Below are 21,690 nucleotides of genomic sequence, written 5' to 3'. Positions count from 1 at the left end.
CCTCCCCAGTGATTTGGGTGAAGATGATAGCTTATTTGTACGCCCTTCGAAGACAAATTCTTCTGGCGCGGGGGCAGTTGCGTTGGTGTCTGATAGCATTATGGTATCAACGTTAGCAGAAGGTGAGAAGCCAGTTGCCCCCGTTGCTTCTGCAGCTGCATCTGCAAGGGGAGAAGCAAGTGACAGAACAGGAGTAATGTCAGAATATGGCCCCTCTGCGTCTAATGAAGTTATGGAGGAAATGCTACGCATAAGCAGACCCCATCTACCTACGGAAGCAATTGGATTTTTGAGTGGTCAAGGTGATTTGTTGCAGCAAGTATCAGACCATATCTGGATGGTAAGTTGGTTAAAAAATTAGGCTCTTTTTACATTTCGTGATATGTGTGTAATATTATTTGTAATGGGCATAATTGATTTGTCACAGAGCTATGTATGCGCTTCGGCTGCAAGGCGAGAATATGCGGCAGCTATGCAGAATGGTTCCAAACTGGCGGAGCAGATGGCGAAATTAGAAAAGGAGCGGTCAGGGAGAAAGATGGCCGAGGGGAATCGGGACGTGCTTGTGGAGGCCATCAAGAGGTTAGAAGCAGAGCTGGCAGAGGCGAAAAAGAGGGTGACTGCCATAGAGGAGAAGCTGATAAGCATTGTCGGGCTCGAAGTAGAGCGAGACAAACTGAAAGCTGATTTGGTGGATATGACCAATAAGTGGATGGAGAAAAGCCAATTCTGCGTTCAGCATGAAGCCCGCATGGAGAAGCTTAGCAGTATGATGAACGACCTTGAAGAAGATGTTGTGTCGTTGTAGACTGATAAGGAGACCTTAGAGAAAGAGAAAAAAAGAGCTGAAGCAAAGGGCAAACAGTCTTGAGGCCAGCGCAGCGGACGCCAAGAAGCAGAAGCTGGAAGCTGAACTTCTTTTTGGGAAGAAGTTGAAGGAAGCAGAAGAGGCGGTAACTGAAGTCAAGAAGCAGTTGGAGGAGATGGCAGAGGTATGCGACTCTTCTTTTGTTAATGATGCATTTAGAAAATTAATTGGCACATAAAACACGTGTGTTGACTCCGTAATGTTTTTGCTTTTGCAGAGGGCAGCAGAGGCAGCGATTGAAGCCACTAGGCAGCGTATTCGAGATCGGGAGATCACCGAACGCAAGCTTGTGAGGGTGGCTGAGGTAGATACTGCGAAGTATCTGGATCTGGCATTACGTAATAAGAAGCAAACCCCAGAGGAGAAATGGGCAAAACTGGAAATGTATTGTAAGAGCATTGATGTAAAAATAGGAGAGTATGACGTCGACAAGTATTTGAATGAGCTTGGGGATTTGCAGATTTCTTATCTGTCGTGTCATCTGGAGAAGTTGAAGCTGAGGGGCGATGCGCTGGGGTCGATGTATAATGCCAACGGGGAATCTGTTGAAGATAGTGTTGCGAATGTGGCTTCTGATCAGAAGGCATTAGGATCCGCGCCTGTTGCAGAGGGCAAGCTAGATGGTGAAAGAGGTGTCGTAGAATGAATGACACACTATTGTTTTGTTAAATTCTATCATGTTTTGTTTTTGAATTAACTTCTGTATATACATTCTTTGGGCTCTTTAGGCCGCTAGTATGTAGACGATTGTAATAGAGCAAATTATCAATACAAGTAGAACTTTGTTTCCTGTTGGTTGTCTTGGTGTGTGTACGGTATGGGTTTGTTGTTGTTTAGGACTTAATTGAAGGCGTGATGACAGGTGTGAGTCGTATGGTTTACTCAGCTCAGAAGCTTCATAGACCCTTTAGGCCTTTGCGTGCGAAATATTATACAGATGGTGGGAGAGGATGCCCAGTTAAGTGTTGTGTGAGTGATCCGTCTTGGTGTTTTGGTGATGGGTTGGAGCTGACAACATTGTTGTTGTAGGTGAGCACCGTGAGTGGACGAAGGTTCCCTTTTTGAGGAGAATCTTTGACAACCCACAGTGGCTTTACTCAACGTGGGCTATGGAAGAGCTTATCAGAAGTGGCATCCCGTACTACATATCATGTGAACGTTATGGGTTAGGCCATCCGAAGCTAGAGAGTGCGATGGCAGAGTATATGCGTCGTATTGAGTGGGATTAATTATGGGCAAGAAAGTAGTTGTTTGTAGAGAATAGATCAATTATGAAATCAGGAGTTAATATCGTCGTTAATGTAACATAACTTATAAATAACAACTTCTAATTTACTGCTATTTTTGAGTATACATTGCCTTCTGATCCCATGCTTAGCATCTGCTAATTTAAGTTATAGTACAAATATTCATTTTTGTTTATTGAAAAAAGGAATTGAGCAAATATGTGTGCCCATACTTAGCATCTGCCAATTTAAGTTACAGTGATAAGTGTGTTGTACTCCTACGATGTTGCCATTATTGTTGGGTGGCAGACCTTCTTACTCGTAGGGAGTCGTTGTAGTGGTCTTGATCGGAACGGGCTCGGCCTTTGGAGACGGAAACGTTCCCATGAGGTCAGAGGGATTAATGTGATCCGGACCGAACGTCGAGGCAGATGCAAAGAGGTGAAAATTGCGAGGCAGGTATCTTTCCAATGCACTCATACCGTGTAGTGTGGTGAGGGGTCGTTTAGGCTGCCGCGTATCCTGTCAGAGGCACCCATTGTGTAGGATATGGGTGTGACTGCAGGAAAAGTTCCTCCCAGCCTTGGATTGCCAAACCAGCTAGCGTATATCAGAGAGGAATCCAAAGCATGACAGTAGATGGTTCTGCTGTGATAGTCAGGGCAGATTAGACAGCAGGAGGTGCTCCTCTTATGCGGGTAAGAGGGTAAGGTTTGCAGTGCACCTCCTTTGGACGGCTAGGGCAGCGTAGTCAGGGCAGATTAGACTGCAAAATGGCTGGCCGTAGCTCCCTGTGAGCTTATTCAAGGCAGATTAGAATGCGGTACAAGATCCAGTGAAACGGCAGAGGCGGTAGGATCGTGTACGCGGATTGTGTGTAGTGGCCTTGTTGCCATGAACTGTTGAGATTCAGCCTGGTGCCAACGTGCGGGGTGTGATCTTCGCTATGCATTATTATTGCTCTTTTTTTATGGAAGTGTAGGTGTGGATTACATATGTATTGAGATTAAAGATGTATGGTGTATTGCTAGGGGAGGTTGGCAACTTCAAGCATTAGATAATCGTTTATTTATAGCCATTGTGGTAGATGGTTTTTGAGTACGCGTGAATAATGTCACAAAGTTAGGTGAGGATATAATTGAGGAAACCTTTCGAGTGAAAATTTAATTGTCACGTGTCTGACTTGGTGAAATATGGTGGACAATAATGTCAAGGAATTGAGTACACGAGAAATTTAAAAGAACGTGAAAAGATGGGAAGTTGTTGTATTACTTTTGAATTGCACAGTACAACTATTAACAATAATATTGCTTTAAGGACATTGAATTCCAAGTACGGGGTACGATTTTCCCACTACGTACATTATTTAGGGCGTAAGACCCTCTGCCTAGTACTTTAATGATTTCGAAAGGTCCTTCCCAATTAGGTTCTAGCTTCTTCTTGTTGCCTGTGACCTTACGCAGAACCCAATCACCTTCTCGAAATGTGCGTGAATGGACTCTTTTGTTGTAGTAGCGTTCTGCGATCTTTTGATAATTCTTTAGTCGTAGTTGTGCCATTGTACGTGCTTCTTCTAGAAGGTCCAGGTTGTGTAGCAGTTGAATGTTGTTTGTTGTTGGATCAGATGCGATCTCTGTGAAGTGTAGGTAGATCGAATTCTGTTGGGATGACGGCCTCTGTTCCATATACCATGGCGTAGGGAGATTCCCCCGTGGGGGGATCTTTTTGTTGTCCTATATGCCCATAATACTTTTGGTAACTCGTCTACCCATGCTCCTTTCTTATCCTCCAAGTTCTTCTTAATGTTGGTGAAGATAACTTTGTTGGAGGCCTCTGCTTGACGGTTGCCCTGTGGGTAAGTGACAGAGGCGAAGCTTAGCTTAATCTTGTATGTGTCGCATAGTTCTTGTACTTTCGCATTTTGGAACAGAGTTCCATTATCCACGACTATCTCCCACGGTATCCCAAATTGACATATGATATGCTTCCAGATGAACGACACAGTGTCTGTTTTGCTGACCGTGACGTACGCCTCTGCCACAACCCATTTTGTGAAGTAATCAATGGCTACAAGAGCATACCGTCTTCCTCCAACAGCCTTAGGTAGTTCACCTACTACATCCATACCCCATTTTGCAAAAGGCCAAGGTGCAACGATGGAGTGTAAGGTTTGAGCAGGTTGATGGATGGTGGGTGAAAATCGTTGGCATTTGTCGCATTTTTTGGCGTAATCCCGCGCTTCTGTCATCATGTATGGCCAGTAATACCCTGCTGTAAGTGCCTTGTGTGCCAAACTCCGTCCCCCTGCGTGATTTCCACATGTCCCCTCATGTATTTCTTCTAACAATTTCTTGGCTTCTGTTGGGCGCAAACATCGTAAGTACGGGCCGTTGAAGGATTTTTGGTACAACGTCCCACGGATTATAGAATAGCGTTGTGCCCGAAGGCGCAGAAGCTTTGCATCTTTCGGATTAGGTGGGAGCTCGGAGTTGGTCAAGTATTTTACGATTGGATCTATCCAGCATTCAGGTTCTGATGAGGTTGAGTAGACTTCCATGTCTTTGCATGATCGGCTTATAGATATGGAGGACTGGCGTGTGCATCCTCCCGCATAAGCTAATTTGGCAAGGGCATCGGCCTTCTGATTTTGCTCCCTAGGTACTTGTATGAGTTCGAACTGGCGAAAATGCGATCGCAAGTCAGTCACCTGTTAACCCAATATATGTTTCCAAGAGGGGGGGTGAATTGGAAATTTAAACTAATTTCGGAAATTTAAAACTTAGTATGCCAAATTATGCAATAAATCAAATTTATCAAGTAAAAACAAATAATATGGCAATCAAATATATATAGCAAATAATCAAACTTGTAATGTAAAGAGTTGAAGGTTAAGAAATCGCAAACTCTCGAATTTTACAAGGTTCGGTAGAACTAAGCCACCTACATCCTTGGTCTTCAAAGCTATAGACCTAGCTTTGAGTTCAACTATCGAGCCAAGTTAGCGGGCTTGACTAACCCTTACAACCTGGAATTTTTCACCAAGGTATTTCCAAACCTCTTACAATAGTTTTCCACCACCAAGGACTATCAACCTCTTTTTCGGATTGTTGAAGTGCCAATCTCACTCTATCCGGGTTGTTTACAAAACCGGTGCCAACCTCACCTCAATCACAATATGAGAATGTGTTTGATATTACAAGCAAAGATCACTCTAGAAGTATGATGATACAATGAGAAACCTAGAGTGATTAGCAAGCACACTTAGAAGAAATAAATACAAATTTTGGCTCAAGTGTGTGAAAATGTGTTTGGATGAGTTAAACTTTGAGAGCTCTTTGAAATCAATGGATTAGGTTTGGTATATGTAATAAATGCTCAGCCAACCTCCAACTTTGAGTGAAAAACGAGTTTATATAGAGTTTGGGAAAAAACTAGCCGTTTGTAGCCGTTAGGGGTTAATTTTCGAAGCTGTCTGCCGCGAACCGGAAGTCCGGATGGGGAACCGGAATTCCGGTCTGGGAGCAACCGGAATTCCGGTTGCCAATCCGGAATTCCGGATGGCAAACAGAGAGCAAAAGTCCGAATTATGCCATTTTCAATTCTTTATAACTTTTAGCTCGTTTATCCGATTTCAAAAATTCCAAGTGCGTTACGACCGTATCGAGATGTATTTTCTTAAAAGTGAATTTAGGATATTTATTTCTCATTTTTAAAAAATCACCATTTTTAGTACGTGAGTGAGCCAAATTTTATACTTATGACTTAAAGTAAACTTGCAATCACTTTACAAGACTAAGAAATGAAATTAAACCTTTATCTTGAGTTTCTTGAGCTTTTAAATCCATTTCGGGTCATTTCTGGAAAATTTGGTAAAATGACTATTTTGCCCTTGGTCATAATTTTGACTTTGAAATGCTAATTCACTTTGGTTTTTGCTACAAAATCAACAGATCATTAGTAACAAATAATAATAAAATATTTGTTAATCATCAAAACAAGGAGACTTAAGAGTTTGGGTCAACATCACCTTCTGTAGAAGGCTAGCCAGATGGGGTGCTTTGGTATCAAAATTTCCAGCCACTTGTTCTATCATAAGCTGCGAGTCGCCTCTGACATTCAGCCGTTGGATGCCCATTTCTCGTGCCAGCTCTAAACCACAGATTAGTGCCTCATATTCTGCTTCATTATTCATTGTGGATTGCTCTAAAAGAATGGCTTCTTCGATTTTGAGGCCCGAGGGAGCTTCTAATACGACGCCAATACCAGCCCCTTGGGAATTGGATGCTCCATCAGTATACATCGTCCACATCCACTGATCTTCTGATTCTAACAATTCCGACAGAGCGTCGGGGGTGAACGACTGAATTTCAACCAGGAAGTCAGCTAGTACCTGTCCTTTTTTAGCTTTTCATGGCGAGAATTGAATATCGTACGTCCCTAGCTCAATGACCCATTTGGATAACCTTCCAGAGAGGTCGGGCTTACTCAATACTTGCTTTAAGGGATAGTCCGTGTATACAATGATGGTGTGGCTTTCAAAATATTTTCGTAACTTCTTCTTTGCCGTAAGGAGTGCGAGTGCCAACTTTTCCATCATACTGTATCGGGTTTCAGCGTCCAAAAGCATCTTGCTGCAGTAGAACACTGGCCTCTGACGATTGGCTTCTTCTCGGAAGAGGACAGAACTCACAGCGAATTGTGAGACAGACAAGTATAAGAATAAATCTTCATTAGCAGTGGGCGAGCTCAGTATAGGAGGTGTGCTCAAATAAGTTTTCAATTCTTCCAATGCTTTTCTTTGATCTGGTCCCTAGGTGGTGTTGGTAGATTTCTTTATGCATTGCAAGAAGGGTTGGCAACGGTCAGACATTCGCGATATGAATCGACTTAATGCTACTACTTTGCCCGTCAGAGCCTGTATGTCTCGGATGGTTCGGGGCTCTTTGACTTCTGAGAGGGATGCAATCTGTGTTGGGTTTGCCTCGATGCCCCTCTAACTGATGACGTATCCTAAGAACTGTCCAGAGGACACCCCAAAGACACACTTAGAGGGGTTTAATTTCATTTTATAAGCATCAAGGACGTCAAAGCACTCAGTCAAGTCGTCTATATGTGTAGAGCTTTGTTTGGACTTGATGACCATGTCGTCAATATAAACCTCCATATTTCTCCCGAGTAATGAGGAAAACAGCTTGTGCATCAGCCTCTGGTATGTTGCGCCTACATTCTTTAGATCGAAGGGCATAACTTTGTAGCAATATAAACCACCCTCTGTTATGAAAGCCGTGTGAATCCGATCCTCTGATTTCATGGGGATCTGATTGTATCCAGAGTAAGCGTCAAGGAGGCTCATCCTTTCATATCCTGCCGTGGCGTCTATCATCTGATCGATCTTTGGTGGAGGGTAGTGTTGCGAATTTTTGCCACTGCGCAAGTATACGCAATCGAATAAACAAGTAATAGTAGTGGAAATAGATTATCGTTCCGTCAGGGAATTGATCTAATAATTACCAATAGCAAACTTTTATTTCTATTTGACTAATGAAATTTTAATGACAATTAACAATGATCAATAAACTAAGAAAGCACAATTTAATTAACGAAATTTAATATGAGCGAAAGATTAGAGTATTCTAATTTCATCAACCTTCAATTCTATTCAATCAATAATACAACTAATATGTTTATGTGATCTATGGTTATAGCAAGTTTACTAATGACAATTCTATTCTCTCTCAAGATATAAAATATTCAGTTTACCTGCGAATTTTCTACATATCTGTGATAAATTCTACACATAAACCGCATTAAGAACAAAAACCTAATTGCTACACAAACCAATTTGATACTTTCGTTCTAAATTGAAATCTATGTCTATTGTCTAAAGCTATTCCAATTCTCACTTTTCAGATATTGAATTAAAACCAATAATCATGCAACAGATGGCCAATCAATTACAAGCATTAAACATAAGAACAATAGATAACCATAAATTCAAAGATTCATAGAAATTGCATTAAAGACGAATAGAATATCCAGTGACTACATTAAAATACTCTAAATAAGAATTTAGTTCATAATATTAAACTTCATCATCCAATCTAAAATTCAAAAGCATAAAAATAAACACAAACGAAATAAACGCGGATTCTTCTCTGTTTCTTTTCCTTTGCCGTCAGAATGCCTCCCCTCTCTCTCCCTCTCTATCTTCTTTTTATTCTTCTTACCAAAATCCCAAAAACCTACGAATTTCCATAATACTTTCCAAAAATACCCTCGTGCCGATATATCGCATAGATGAGGCGATATATCGCCTGGTGAATTTTCTCGATAAAAACGCGAGTTTCTGATGTCGTTTCTGCAAAAACAAATTTTTGAATTCCTTCTTATGCCGATATATCGCCCAAGACAGGCGATATATCGCCTGCACAACATTTCCACATCTTGGCCAATATTCGGCTACTAAAACCAACATTTATCCAAATTCTTGAACAAATCAGAATTATAACGACAAACTGCACAAGTTCACCAAACAGATTAAATAGAAACTTTCTCTTGAGAAAAACAACCAAATCAATATGAAAATGTTATAAATAAACATACATTTTGTACGCTTATCACACCCCCAAACTTGACTGATTGCTTGTCCTCAAGCAAACAAAAGAAAGAACAAAGAAACAATCCAAAACTAAAAACAAACAAAAAAAACTATTGGATGACTTAACTTCACAGAAAAATTTAAACAAAGACTAGGGGCATAATTTTTCTCAAAAATTCCAATTCCTCTTCAATCGCTCAACCAATGCTTCAGATCATGTGACTAGAATTTCAACATATCAATAATTTCTCCAAGTACTGTCATTCATACACATACATATTTCATTTAACAAATGCCGTACAAAACATAATTTTACAAGTATCAACATCCATTCATACCACAAATCCATCAAAATTCACCATAAGCTTGCTCAATTAACCTGTCTCCACTAATATAAAATCTGTATCAAGTAGATCAAAAGGACTTTTATAGGCTCATAACATTAGGCTTAGGTAAAGGTAGATAAATAGTCATTTAGGCTCGAAATTACCATAAGCATATAAACCTTGAAACCAACCAACTTTCTCTTCACCACACCAAAAATCACCCTTTTATACAATTAGAGAGAGATTACATACTTTCATCATTTTTTCTTTTCTTTTCTTTTTGTATCATTTTTTTCTATACTCATCACTTTTTTTTTTAAATCACACTCCCCCAAACTTAATATTTTCTATATATAATCAAGGAGTGTGACAAAGTGAATTTTTTTTCTATTTTCTCAAAAACTTCTCTCTCTCTTCTTTTTGTACAATCATACTACATTCAAATCATACTAATACCTCACTATTTTCCATTCCACTTTCCCACAAATTATATGCTTATGATAACAAAGGAAAAGGAAAAATGATGAAGTTAGGAAATTTAGGCTCAATAGTATAATCAAGAACAAAAAAAAAAAACCAAAGCTTTAGGCTCGAAAAGGGTAACTAAGGATAAATTTTTATGGGTTAGCTAGAAAGGCTCAAACGTTTACAAAGAAAATTGCCTAAATCATCTCTACTTAATACTTCATTTAGCATTTCGTCTCAACAAATCAACTGAGCAAGTTCTAGCTTATTTCAACATCCACCATACATACCAATTCCCACAATACTTATAAACTTATATAATGTAGAGCATAAAGTAAATAAAACACATATAATACACAAATGACAATACTCAGATCAATTACCAACAGGTTAAGCACACAGTCTACATATCAAAAGCATCAGTCTAACAACATCAAGGAATTAGCATATATCATCATTGAAGCCCACCTGTCTCAGTCAATAACAGTTTCGTACAGTCATCCAAATAAAAAAAATTCAAAAGAAAAGTAAATAGTCCCCCAAACTTAAAATAAACAGTGCCCTCACTGTTTCATAAAATTCAAAGGACCTGAACTAAAAGAAAAAATAAAAATAAAAAATAAAATAAAATAAAATAACTAGGGAAAAAAAAAAACTGACTACCGAACAGTTACTCTTCATCATCTGAATCTGGAGGCGGCTGATATGGCTGGCGCAATTCTGGAGGGCATTGGGGAAAATCATTGAAGCCCGTATAGCGCGCAAATGCCCCACAAAAATCGGCCATGTAATTCGTCATGTGGAATTGACGATCTCGAATGTCCGCCTGACCATGCAACAACAGCTGTTGTTGTCTCTTTAACTCCTCAATGTCTTGTTGCATGGTACTGTACTGCCGCGAACTAGAGCCTTCAGTAGCTCTAGAAGTAGATGGTTTCCGCCCCTTTCTCTTCGGCCTTGTGGTCTCAGGTTGCTCATCGGTCGGTGGCAAGGACAGCAAAGTCGGATCAACAGGCTCGTATCCCAAACCAGTGGGTCGAGGAACACCCCCATAATTCTCATCTTGATGTAACACCGATTGATGACTAATGATTGGAGACTGTTCACATACTTCATTAATGTTCATTGGGACGCCTTGATCCTTACAGAGACTGGTAATTAATGAAGCATGCCCATGACCACCAGATGTGGCCCCTCGCGCTATGTAACTGATACTCTCAGCAATAAGCCGCCCAACATTAATCGACTTGCCCGAATAGATACAATAGAGCAAGTAAAGACGTTCAGTGGTCACCTCCATTTGTTGAGTGGAAGGCATGAGAGTACTGATGACAAACCTGTTCCACAACCGCCCATATGGACTCAAACATGTAGCCCTAATTGATCTTGGAGTAATCATGTCACTACCCATCTTGTAAGTGGAACCAGGCTTCGTCATTTCCCTTAGAAGCAAATCGTAGTCCTTGTCTGCGACCCCTGCGCGATAATCATCATCCCAAGGATCATTTAGGCCGTAGAACCTATTGATTTCTTGCGGAGAATAGCACACCTTCTTACCCCGCACCAACACTGTGTGGTCATCCCGCTCGACATAAGCGTTGGCATAAAACTCCCTTACCAAACTAATATTTGCCAAAAGCTTTGGCTCACATAATTGCTTCCAATTCCGATTGATAATCATCTGTGGGAGTATTCCATCCAACTCACTGGGCCTAAAGTGAGACTCTACTATCACTGTTTTATTCTTTACTATCCATTCCTCAAATTTATTTTGCGCAGTGGGATTAACAAAGGTATGGGCAATATTGACATTGGCTCTTTGGACGGTTGACATGGTTTTTGCTTTCTTGGGAGCCATAGAGGAATTGAATCACAAAAACACAGGGAATAGTCTCTGAATACACTGAGAACCCAAAATCAACTCAAAAACACACTAGAATATCCAAAATAGTCCAAAACCGTTCACTGAGGAATTTTGTCGAACACCTAGTGTGCAATCAAGGAAAAATGGCCAACAATACTCAAACAACCCACAATCTTCCCCAACTGTATACAATATGCTCCCAAGATGATGAAAACAGTACACACATACCAATCTAACAAAATTCCTAACAATTCGTCCAATGCCCCAATATAACAACAACTTCTTCAAATTTCTTCAATAGACCATCAAACACAAAAATGTCAAGAATGTACCTTTAAAATCTTGGAGAATGATGATAATAATGTCGTGAATCACAGCTTTAATCGGCCCCTTTGAGTGCTTGATGAAGATGATGCTTGAAAGTGAGGTTTTGCTTGAGAAGAAAAATGGGAAAGATAGGAATGTTGGAAAGGGAGTTTCGGTTCTGGAATGCAGGAGGCGAATTGGGGTTTATGCTGATATAAACTGAACTAAACGGGTCATGTGCTCCCCACGTGCTCTTTTTTATTTTCAAAAAATTCAGCCAGGCGATATATCGCCTGTAAGTGGCGATATATCGCCTCAACCATATAGCCGAACCGTGCCTCTGACTTGCATGCCGATATGTCGCCTCTTCCATCCCCGATATAGCGCAGCACCATTTCCTTTAGCCGATATATCGCCTATAAGTGGCGATATATCGCCACATGCAGTTTAAAAAACGGCGTCTCTGACTTGTATGGCGATATTTCGCCTTGACCACTCCCGATATGTCGCATTCCTATTTGCTCATGCCGATATATCGCATAGATGAGGCGATATATCTCCTGGGACCGAAAAAATTCCAACTTTTTAACCCAAAAAATCTCCTCCAAAACGGTTGTTCAGGCGATATGTCGCCTGGTGTAGGCGATATATCGCCCAAACACTGTTCAAATTCATCAACTTTTTTTTTTTTTTTTCAAACTTTGTTTTCACGTTTTTCACGGTTCTACTAAACTAAAAGAAATTAAAAATAATAATGTCAAACGAAAATAAATTACAAAATAATGAGGTGCCTCTCAAAAGCGCTGTCGTTAACGTCATTTAGCCGGACGCTGCTTTCCTTTCCTTCAAGAATCCACCAGAGTAATATTGACCTTCGTCTCAAGTTCTCCTCCATAGTAATGTTTCACCCGCTGTCCATTAACTTTAAACGGCGAAGAATCACCTTGCTGAATCTCCAAAGCCCCATATGGAAAAACTTTTGTAATATTGAATGGCCCCGACCATCGAGACTTTAATTTTCCCGGAAATAACTTGAGACGGGAATTGAATAGCAGCACCTTATCACCCACTTGAAAAGTCCGATTGATAATATTATTGTCATGCCATTTCTTTGTCTTCTCTTTGTAGATTCTTGCATTCTCGTAGGAATCATGGCGCAATTCATCTAACTCATTCAGTTGAGCTAGCCTTAATGCTTTCGAAGCGGCTGGATTGAAATTCAACTTCTTTAACGCCCACTGTGCCCTATGCTCCAATTCAAATGGCAAGTGACAAGCTTTACCATATACAAGACGGTAGGGAGAGGTACCAATTGGTGTTTTAAAAGCTGTCCGATAAGCCCATAACGCATCATCAAGCTTATTCGACCAATCTTTTCTATTAACGTGCACCGTCTTCTCTAAAATCAGCTTAATCTCCCTATTTGACACTTCCGCTTGCCCATTTGACTGCGGATGATATCCCAATGCCATCTTGTGTTTAATCCCATACTTCTCCATTAAGGAATCAAAAATCTTATTGGCGAAATGAGTCCCTTCATCACTTATAATCGCTCGAGGTGTGCCAAAACGAGAGAAAATATTCTTTTTCAAGAACTTGACTACCACCTGAGCATCATTAGTTGAAGTAGCAACTGCTTCAACCCACTTACTTACATAATCCACCGCCAATAAAATATACAAATTACCGAACGACGGTGGATAGGGTCCCATAAAGTCAATACCCCAAACATCGAATAATTCAACCTCCAATATATTAGTGAGAGGCATTTCATGACGTCTTGAGATATTACCTACCCTTTGACAACGATCACACTGTTTCACATAGTCATAACTGTCTTTATACAGAGTAGGCCAATAAAATCCACATTCAAGGACCTTTGCAGCAGTCCTTGCTCCCCCAAAGTGTCCACCAGTCGGCGATGCATGGCAATGAAACAAGATGTCCTTCATTTCTCTTTCCGGCACACATCTTCTGATAATCAAATCCGGACCTTGTTTAAATAAGAAAGGATCATCCCAGTAGTAGTTTTTCACATCATGATAAAACTTTTTCAGTCTCTGCCCAACAAATTCCGGTGGCACTACGTTGGCTGCCAAATAATTCACATAATCCGCAAACCATGGCACCAAATCATCCTCCACTGCAAATAATTGTTCATCTGGGAAACTCTCATTAATCTCTCCTGCAGCAAGTTCCGACTTATCCCCCAACTCGAGTCTTGATAAGTGATCCGCCACCAAATTCTCTGTACCCTTCTTATCCCGAACCTCCATATCAAACTCTTGTAAAAGAAGCACCCAACGAATAAGTCTGGGTTTAGCATCTTTCTTAGCAATAAGATGCCTGATTGCGGAATGATCAGTATACACAATAACTTTGTTCCCCATCAAATACGACCTGAATTTGTCGAATGCATAGACAATGGCAAGAAGCTCCTTCTCAGTGGTGGCATAATTCAACTGAGCGCCATTTAGTGTTCTGCTGGCATAATTAATAGTCTGAAATACTTTGTCAACACGCTGCCCCAGAACCGCACCCACTGCAAAATCACTTGCGTCGCACATTAACTCAAACGGCTGGTCCCAATCCGGTGAAATTACTATAGGTGCCGACACCAACTTCTGCTTTAGTATCCTGAAAGCTTCAAGACACTTCTCATCAAACTCAAATGGCACCCCATTCATCAACAATGCCGAGAGTGGCTTAGAAATCCTGGAGAAGTCCTTTATAAATCTTCTATAAAACCCCGCATGACCAAGGAAACTTCTCACTCCCTTAACTGAAACTGGAGGCGGCAAATTCTCAATAGTAGCAATTTTAGCCCTATCAACCTCAATACCATTCTTAGACACCTTGTGCCCAAGTACTATGCCTTCATTTACCATGAAATGGCATTTTTCCCAATTCAAGACTAGATTCGCCTCTTCACATCTTCTCAGCACAGCCTCCAAATTCATCAAACAATTGTCAAAAGAAGACCCCATCACAGAGAAATCATCCATAAAGATCTCAATGCTCCGTTCCACCATATCAGAAAAAATAGCCATCATACACCGTTGAAAAGTGGCAGGGGCATTGCACAGACCAAACGGCATACGACGGAATGCAAAAGTACCATATGGGCAGGTGAAGGTCGTCTTTTCTTGATCCTCAGGCGCAATGGCTATTTGATGGTACCCTGAATAGCCATCCAGAAAGCAGTAATACTGATGTCCAGCCAATCTATCTAACATCTGATCAAGGAAAGGCAGTGGAAAGTGATCTTTTCTGGTTGCTTTATTCAATTTACGATAATCTATACAAATCCTCCAACCAGTTACGGTACGTGTCGGGATAAGTTCGTTATTGTCGTTTTTCACCACTGTAATCCCTCCTTTCTTAGGGACTACCTGAACTGGACTCACCCAACTACTGTCTGAAATAGGATAGATCACCCCAGCATCTAACCACTTTAAGATCTCCTTCCTTACCACCTCTTTCATTGCTGGATTCAATCGACGTTGTGCTTCAATAGATGGCTTACTGTCATCTTCCATCAGGATCTTGTGCATAACTGTGGATGGACTTATCCCCTGAATATCTGCCAACGTCCATCCAATTGCCAACTTATGAGTTCTCAACACCCTTAACAATTTTTCCATCTCCTCATTAGAAAGAGAAGAAGACACAATAACTGGTAAAGTCTCCTTCTCACCCAGGAAAGCATAGCGAAGATGTGTAGGCAATGATTTCAATTCCAACTTTGGAGGTCTCTGAACTGATGGTAATGGTCTTTCGGGTCCTTGGCCCAAATCTTCATATTTTCGATTATAAATTGGCCCTTTAGAATTCAACCACTGTACACACTCTTGGACCTCACTGTCTGACTCAGCATCTATATCCCCAATTGTCAAGCTCTTCTGAAGTGAATCCTCTGTGAGATTAATTTCAGCCACCGCTTTCTCTACCAGGTCAACTCTGAAACAGTTGTCATTGACATTTGCAAACTTTAAGGCCTTAAACACGTTGAATACTACTTCTTCGCCCTGAACTCGCAGTGTCAGCTCACCTTTCTGAACATCAATCAAAGCCTGCCCAGTAGCTAAAAATGGCCTGCCCAGAATGATTGGTACATCCATATCCTCCTCCATATCCAGAACTATGAAATCTGCCGGAAAAATGAATTTATCCACCTTCACAAGAACATCCTCTATGATTCCTCTGGGGTGTTTCACTGATCGATCTGCTAATTGTAGAGTGACTGTTGTAGGTCTTGCCTCCCCCAAACCAAGTCTTCTGAATACAGACAAAGGCATCAGATTTATACTCGCCCCCAAATCACACAAAGCATGCTTACATTCAAATTTCCCAATTGTACACGGTATAGTAAAGCTCCCCGGATCTCTCAACTTTTGGGGCAACTTCCTCTGCAATATCGCACTGCACTCCTCAGTGAGCGCCACCGTCTCATACTCCTCCATCTTTCTTTTCTTTGACAGAATCTCTTTCATAAATTTGACATAACTAGGCATCTGCTCTAATGCCTCAGCAAAGGGAATATTGATGTGCAGCTTTTTGAATACCTCTAAAAACTTAGAAAACTGTTTATCAAGTGTAGTTTTTCTAAGCCTTTGAGGATATGGAACTTGAACTGGCTGACTATCAACAACGGGAGGACACTTGTTTGAACCCTGGTGGTCTTCAGTAACCCCATTCGCTTTATTATCTGATTTCTCACCCAACTCTTCATCCCGAACCACTGACTTTTGTACACTGGGCTGCTCCACTTGCTTACCATTCCTCAACGAAATTGCTTGACAGTTCTCTTTAGGATTTACCACAGTATTACTAGGCAAATTCCCTTGCGGTCTGTTATTAAGCAAGTTGGCTAACTGACCCACTTGTGTCTCAAGGTTTCGAATAGAGGATCTGGTCTCAGTCATGAATTGAGTCTGAGTATTAGTGAGGGTCAACAAGGCTGCTTGCAACTCATTAGGCTTTTCTGGTTGATCTTGCGGTCTAGGCTGGTGTGACGATGAGGCTTGATTCATAGGCTGTTGTGGCATGTGCTGCTGGTATGGCCCTTGAAACTGTGACTGTTGGCCCTGATTATTTCTCCATGAGAAATTTGGGTGATTTCTCCACCCAGGATTATAAGTATTGGAGAACGGATTCTGATAAGGCCTCTGAAAATTACCAACTGCCTGTACCTGAGCCTGATTAACTGTCATATTACCACACATGTTGGCCGCTGTACACTGTTCATATAAATGAGGCCCTCCACATATTTCACACCCTGATTGCATCTGTATAGCCTGGGCTTGAGCTGAGATCTTGTTTGTTGCAACTGCTTTGTCAATGAAGCAACCTGAGCAGTTAAAGCAGTTATAGCATCTAATTCATGTACCCCGGCTACTTTTCTCTGTGAAGTGTCTCGTTCGGCAGGCCACTGATAATTGTTCATAGCCATCTCCTCTAACAATTCATATGCCTCATCAGCCCCTTTACTCATGAAAGCACCGCCTGCTGCTGCATCTATTATAGTGCGAGTAGTACCGCAAAGCCCATTATAAAAATTGTGGACTAACATCCACTTCTCTATACCGTGATGAGGGCATTTTCTGAGCAGGTCTTTGAATCTTTCCCATGCATCGTACAATGACTCTCCCTCATTCTGATAGAAGTTATTGATTTCTCCCCTCAACTTCGCAGCTTTTGCAGGAGGAAAGAACTTTGAGAGAAACTTCTGAGCTAGTTCCTCCCATGTATTGATTGAGTTGGCCTGTAGAGAAATAAGCCAACTTTTTGCCCTGTCCCTTAGTGAAAAAGGGAACAATCTCAACCTTATTGCATCATCGCTCACCCCATTAAACTTAAACGTTGCACATAGCTCAAGGAAATTCACTATGTGCAAGTTAGGATCCTCATTGGGGAGACCACCAAACTGAACAGAAGTCTGGACCATTTGTATCATCGCCGGCTTAATCTCAAAGTTATTGGCAGTAATAGTAGGCGGCCTAATGCACGAGTGTACTCCTGTGACAGCGGGGAGCACATAATCTCTTAATGCTCGCACATTTTGGTCCTGAGCGATGTGATTTTGACCATCATTGTTGTTAACCCCGTCTCTTTGGTTGGCAGCCATTGATACTTCCAACCTCTTTTTCCTTCTGTTTTGTCTGCAGGATCTTTCGATTTCAGGATTAACAGGCACAAGATTCGCAGATCCTTCACGTCGCATACAAAAGATTCACCTATTAAAACAGAATGCGACAACTTGGATTAGTTCAAATAATAAAAACAGCCAAATTAGAATAAAAATTAACTATTTTGATATTAATAGAATATCAATTCCCCGACAACGGCGCCAAAAACTTGTTGCGAATTTTTGCCACTGCGCAAGTATACGCAATCGAATAAACAAGTAATAGTAGTGGAAATAGATTATCGTTCCGTCAGGGAATTGATCTAATAATTACCAATAGCAAACTTTTATTTCTATTTGACTAATGAAATTTTAATGACAATTAACAATGATCAATAAACTAAGAAAGCACAATTTAATTAACGAAATTTAATATGAGCGAAAGATTAGAGTATTCTAATTTCATCAACCTTCAATTCTATTCAATCAATAATACAACTAATATGTTTCTGTGATCTATGGTTATAGCAAGTTTACTAATGACAATTCTATTCTCTCTCAAGAGATAAAATATTCAGTTTACCTGCGAATTTTCTACATATCTGTGATAAATTCTACACATAAACCGCATTAAGAACAAAAACCTAATTGCTACACAAACCAATTTGATACTTTCGTTCTAAATTGAAATCTATGTCTATTGTCTAAAGCTATTCCAATTCTCACTTTTCAGATATTGAATTAAAACCAATAATCATGCAACAGATGGCCAATCAATTACAAGCATTAAACATAAGAACAATAGATAACCATAAATTCAAAGATTCATAGAAATTGCATTAAAGACGAATAGAATATCCAGTGACTACATTAAAATACTCTAAATAAGAATTTAGTTCATAATATTAAACTTCATCATCCAATCTAAAATTCAAAAGCATAAAAATAAACACAAACGAAATAAACGCGGATTCTTCTCTGTTTCTTTTCCTTTGCCGTCAGAATGCCTCCCCTCTCTCTCCCTCTCTATCTTCTTTTTATTCTTCTTACCAAAATCCCAAAAACCTACGAATTTCCATAATACTTTCCAAAAATACCCTCGTGCCGATATATCGCATAGATGAGGCGATATATCGCCTGGTGAATTTTCTCGATAAAAACGCGAGTTTCTGATGTCGTTTCTGCAAAAACAAATTTTTGAATTCCTTCTTATGCCGATATATCGCCCAAGACAGGCGATATATCGCCTGCACAACATTTCCACATCTTGGCCAATATTCGGCTACTAAAACCAACATTTATCCAAATTCTCGAACAAATCAGAATTATAACGACAAACTGCACAAGTTCACCAAACAGATTAAATAGAAACTTTCTCTTGAGAAAAACAACCAAATCAATATGAAAATGTTATAAATAAACGTACATTTTGTACGCTTATCAGGTAGCTATCCTTAGGACACACTTTGTTTAGATTTGTGTAGTCTATGCATACTCTCTTTTTCCCATTCTTCTTTGGGACCACGACGGGGTTGGCGAGCCAACTGGGGTACAAGCATTCTTCAATTGCCCCTGTGCTTAGGAGCCGTTGAACCTCCTCTTGTATGACTTGATTCACCTCTGGAGCGAACCTCCTCTGATTCTGCTTGACGGGTGGGAAGTTGTTGGAGATATTTAGGCTATGACTCATGACAGAAGGGTCTATTCCGGGCATGTCATGTGGAGTCCAGGCAAAGGTTCTCATTCTGGTCTTGAGAAATTGTATGAGGATCTGCCTCTCTTCTCCAGAGAGCTTTGTACTTATCAGCACTGTCTTAGAGGGGTCAGTGTCGTCTAGACCCACTTGTTCTAAGGTATCTAGTGTAACTTGTGGTTTTTCTTGGTCTTCCTCTAGATTGATTCTTTTTAGGCACGCTGGTAGGTCCTGCTGTAATTGCTATTTGTCAGGGGAGTTGTCATGGGAAGCAGTGCCAGAGTTATTTATTTCTTTTAAGGTAAGGAAGCACTTTTTGGCCTGCTTCTGGCAGCCTTTGATGTCGACGGTGTAACGCCCATTGAGTGATTGACACCGCATTACCTGATGTAGAGTTGAGACTACCCCCTGCATTCGGTGGATCCAATTTCTCCCCATGATGGCGTTGTAGCTTGTGGTGGAGTCTATAATGAGAAAGTCTACTGGCAGGGCGCGTTCTGCAGCCACCACAGTTAATCGAACGACGCCCTTTGGATAAACTCTTTGGCTGTTGAATCCCAAAATGGGCGTGGTGGAGGGCCAGATCTGATTCTCCTCTAGCCCCATCTTCTGGAAGGCTTCCCAGAAGAGGATGTCGACCCCACTACCCCCGTCGATCAGAACTCTGCCCAGCTGGCAATGGTCAACTTGTAGGGAAATGACGAGTGGATCATCATGGGGTAGGTGGACGCCCTTTAGGTCATCATCGGTGAAGGTGATAGCAGAAGCTGGGTAGCTTTTGCCTTCTGAAGTGACGAGATTGACCACGTGGCCTAACGATTTGTATCGCTTCACTCGTTCTTCCATCCTTTTATGGATTTTAGTTGTATGCTCTTAATTATCAGTGGGTTCTACGATCCCGTGGATCATAGGGACTTGCTTAAAAGGCTCCTGGGTGTTGTCAGAGGCTATGTGCACGGGGTCTGACGCCTGCGGAGCGGGGGTAGAAGCGGGGTTCTGCCGCGAGGTGCTTGGTCTGCCCATCTCCTTGATGTATTGGGTAAGCCTCCCACTCCTCATGAGGGCTTGGATCTGATTGTTCAAATTATGGCATTCAGCGATCGTATGACCGTGATCCTTGTGGAAGAGACAGTATCTTCTTTTATCCCTTCTGTCAGATGGAGTGGTAATTTTGTAGGGCTCTCGCCAGATAGGTCGGTCTTTATTTTCTTCATAAATGACTTCTTGCGGGACGGTGTATTCGAAGGATGGGTATCGTGATGGCTGTCGATCCTGTCTTGGCCTTTTTCCTTCCTTCGTATGATCTGTTTGGTTCCGTTTCCTTTTATCATCCCTGGCAGGTGGTGGAGGATTATTTGCTGGCGGAGCAGAGATGAGTGCAGTCTTCTTCTGTGCGCGCTCTCGAAATTCTAATACCCTGAAGACGCCCTCGGCTCGAGTCTGCACGTCTGCCATGTCGTATGGAGGTGTCATGGTGAGATTCTCATGTAAGAGGGATCCCACCTGCAGGCATTTGACGAAGAGATTTGCTGCGGTGAGTGGGTCGACGTCGTGGATTTGATGCACGAGGTCAATGAAACGCTGTAAGTATGCTTTCGGATGTTCATTCTCCCCCTGTTCAATCCGATAGAGATCGACCATTGTTCTGGGCGCCTCTCGGTTTGCGCTGTACTGCTGTAAGAAGGTCCGTCAGAGATCAGTAAAACTGTTGAGCGACCCGGGCTTTAATTGTCGGAACCATAACAGAGCTGGCCCGGAGAATGTCGTTGAAAAGACTTTGCATTGTATGGCTTCGTTATTAGCTTCTAATGCCATCTTCTGTTGAAATTGAAATAGGTGGTTTAGTGGGTCTCCATTTCCATTGAACGCAGGCAGGGAAGGGATGACGAAGTCTCGAGGCTTTGGCTCATTCTGAATCCATTCCGAGAAAGGGAATTTCTCCATGGTTCTTGATACTAGATCCAAGTGTTCGGTGGCGTAGACGGATCGCCCATCTGAGAACTTCTGCATCATTTCCCACATCATGTCTTCTTTCCAGCTGTCCAAGAACCGGATCGAGGGAACACGACCTTCGGAAGGAGAATCGTGTGCGATTTGAGGTGTGGTGCGTTGAGACTGGACTTCGGCTGTTGGCTGAGCGGGTCCGGTGGGTTCTACTTCTGTCCGCCCATGCGTGTCAGAGGTCGGGGCTTGTCGCTCTTCGGCCCCGGAGGATGG

At 41.5% G+C, this 21,690-nt stretch overlaps 2 protein-coding genes and 1 non-coding gene across 3 annotated transcripts; 1 reads left to right on the top strand and 2 right to left on the bottom strand.

Annotated features, from left to right (window-relative positions):
- The first annotated feature begins 17,235 nt into the window (after window positions 1–17,235).
- On the top strand, window positions 17,236–17,342 carry LOC133787674 (small nucleolar RNA R71). The gene has a single exon (XR_009872679.1). It is a non-coding gene; the product is annotated as a small nucleolar RNA R71 (small nucleolar RNA).
- A 2,374-nt stretch (window positions 17,343–19,716) lies between these two features.
- LOC133784925 (uncharacterized) lies at window positions 19,717–20,319 on the bottom strand. Its single transcript, XM_062224192.1, has one exon. It carries the CDS (start codon window positions 20,317–20,319, stop codon window positions 19,717–19,719), a length of 603 nt encoding a protein of 200 aa, XP_062080176.1.
- Window positions 20,320–20,346: 27 nt separating this feature from the next.
- LOC133784924 (uncharacterized) lies at window positions 20,347–21,114 on the bottom strand. The gene has a single exon (XM_062224191.1). The coding sequence runs from the start codon at window positions 21,112–21,114 to the stop codon at window positions 20,347–20,349; it is 768 nt and encodes a 255-aa protein (XP_062080175.1).
- Between the last annotated feature and the right edge of the window lie 576 nt (window positions 21,115–21,690).

This window comes from Humulus lupulus, chromosome 6, assembly GCF_963169125.1.
Source record: "Humulus lupulus chromosome 6, drHumLupu1.1, whole genome shotgun sequence".
In the NCBI taxonomy this organism is placed as follows: Eukaryota; Viridiplantae; Streptophyta; class Magnoliopsida; order Rosales; family Cannabaceae; genus Humulus; species Humulus lupulus.
Note: the sequence above shows the minus strand (reverse complement) of the source record. Positions and strands in the feature narration are given on the sequence as shown.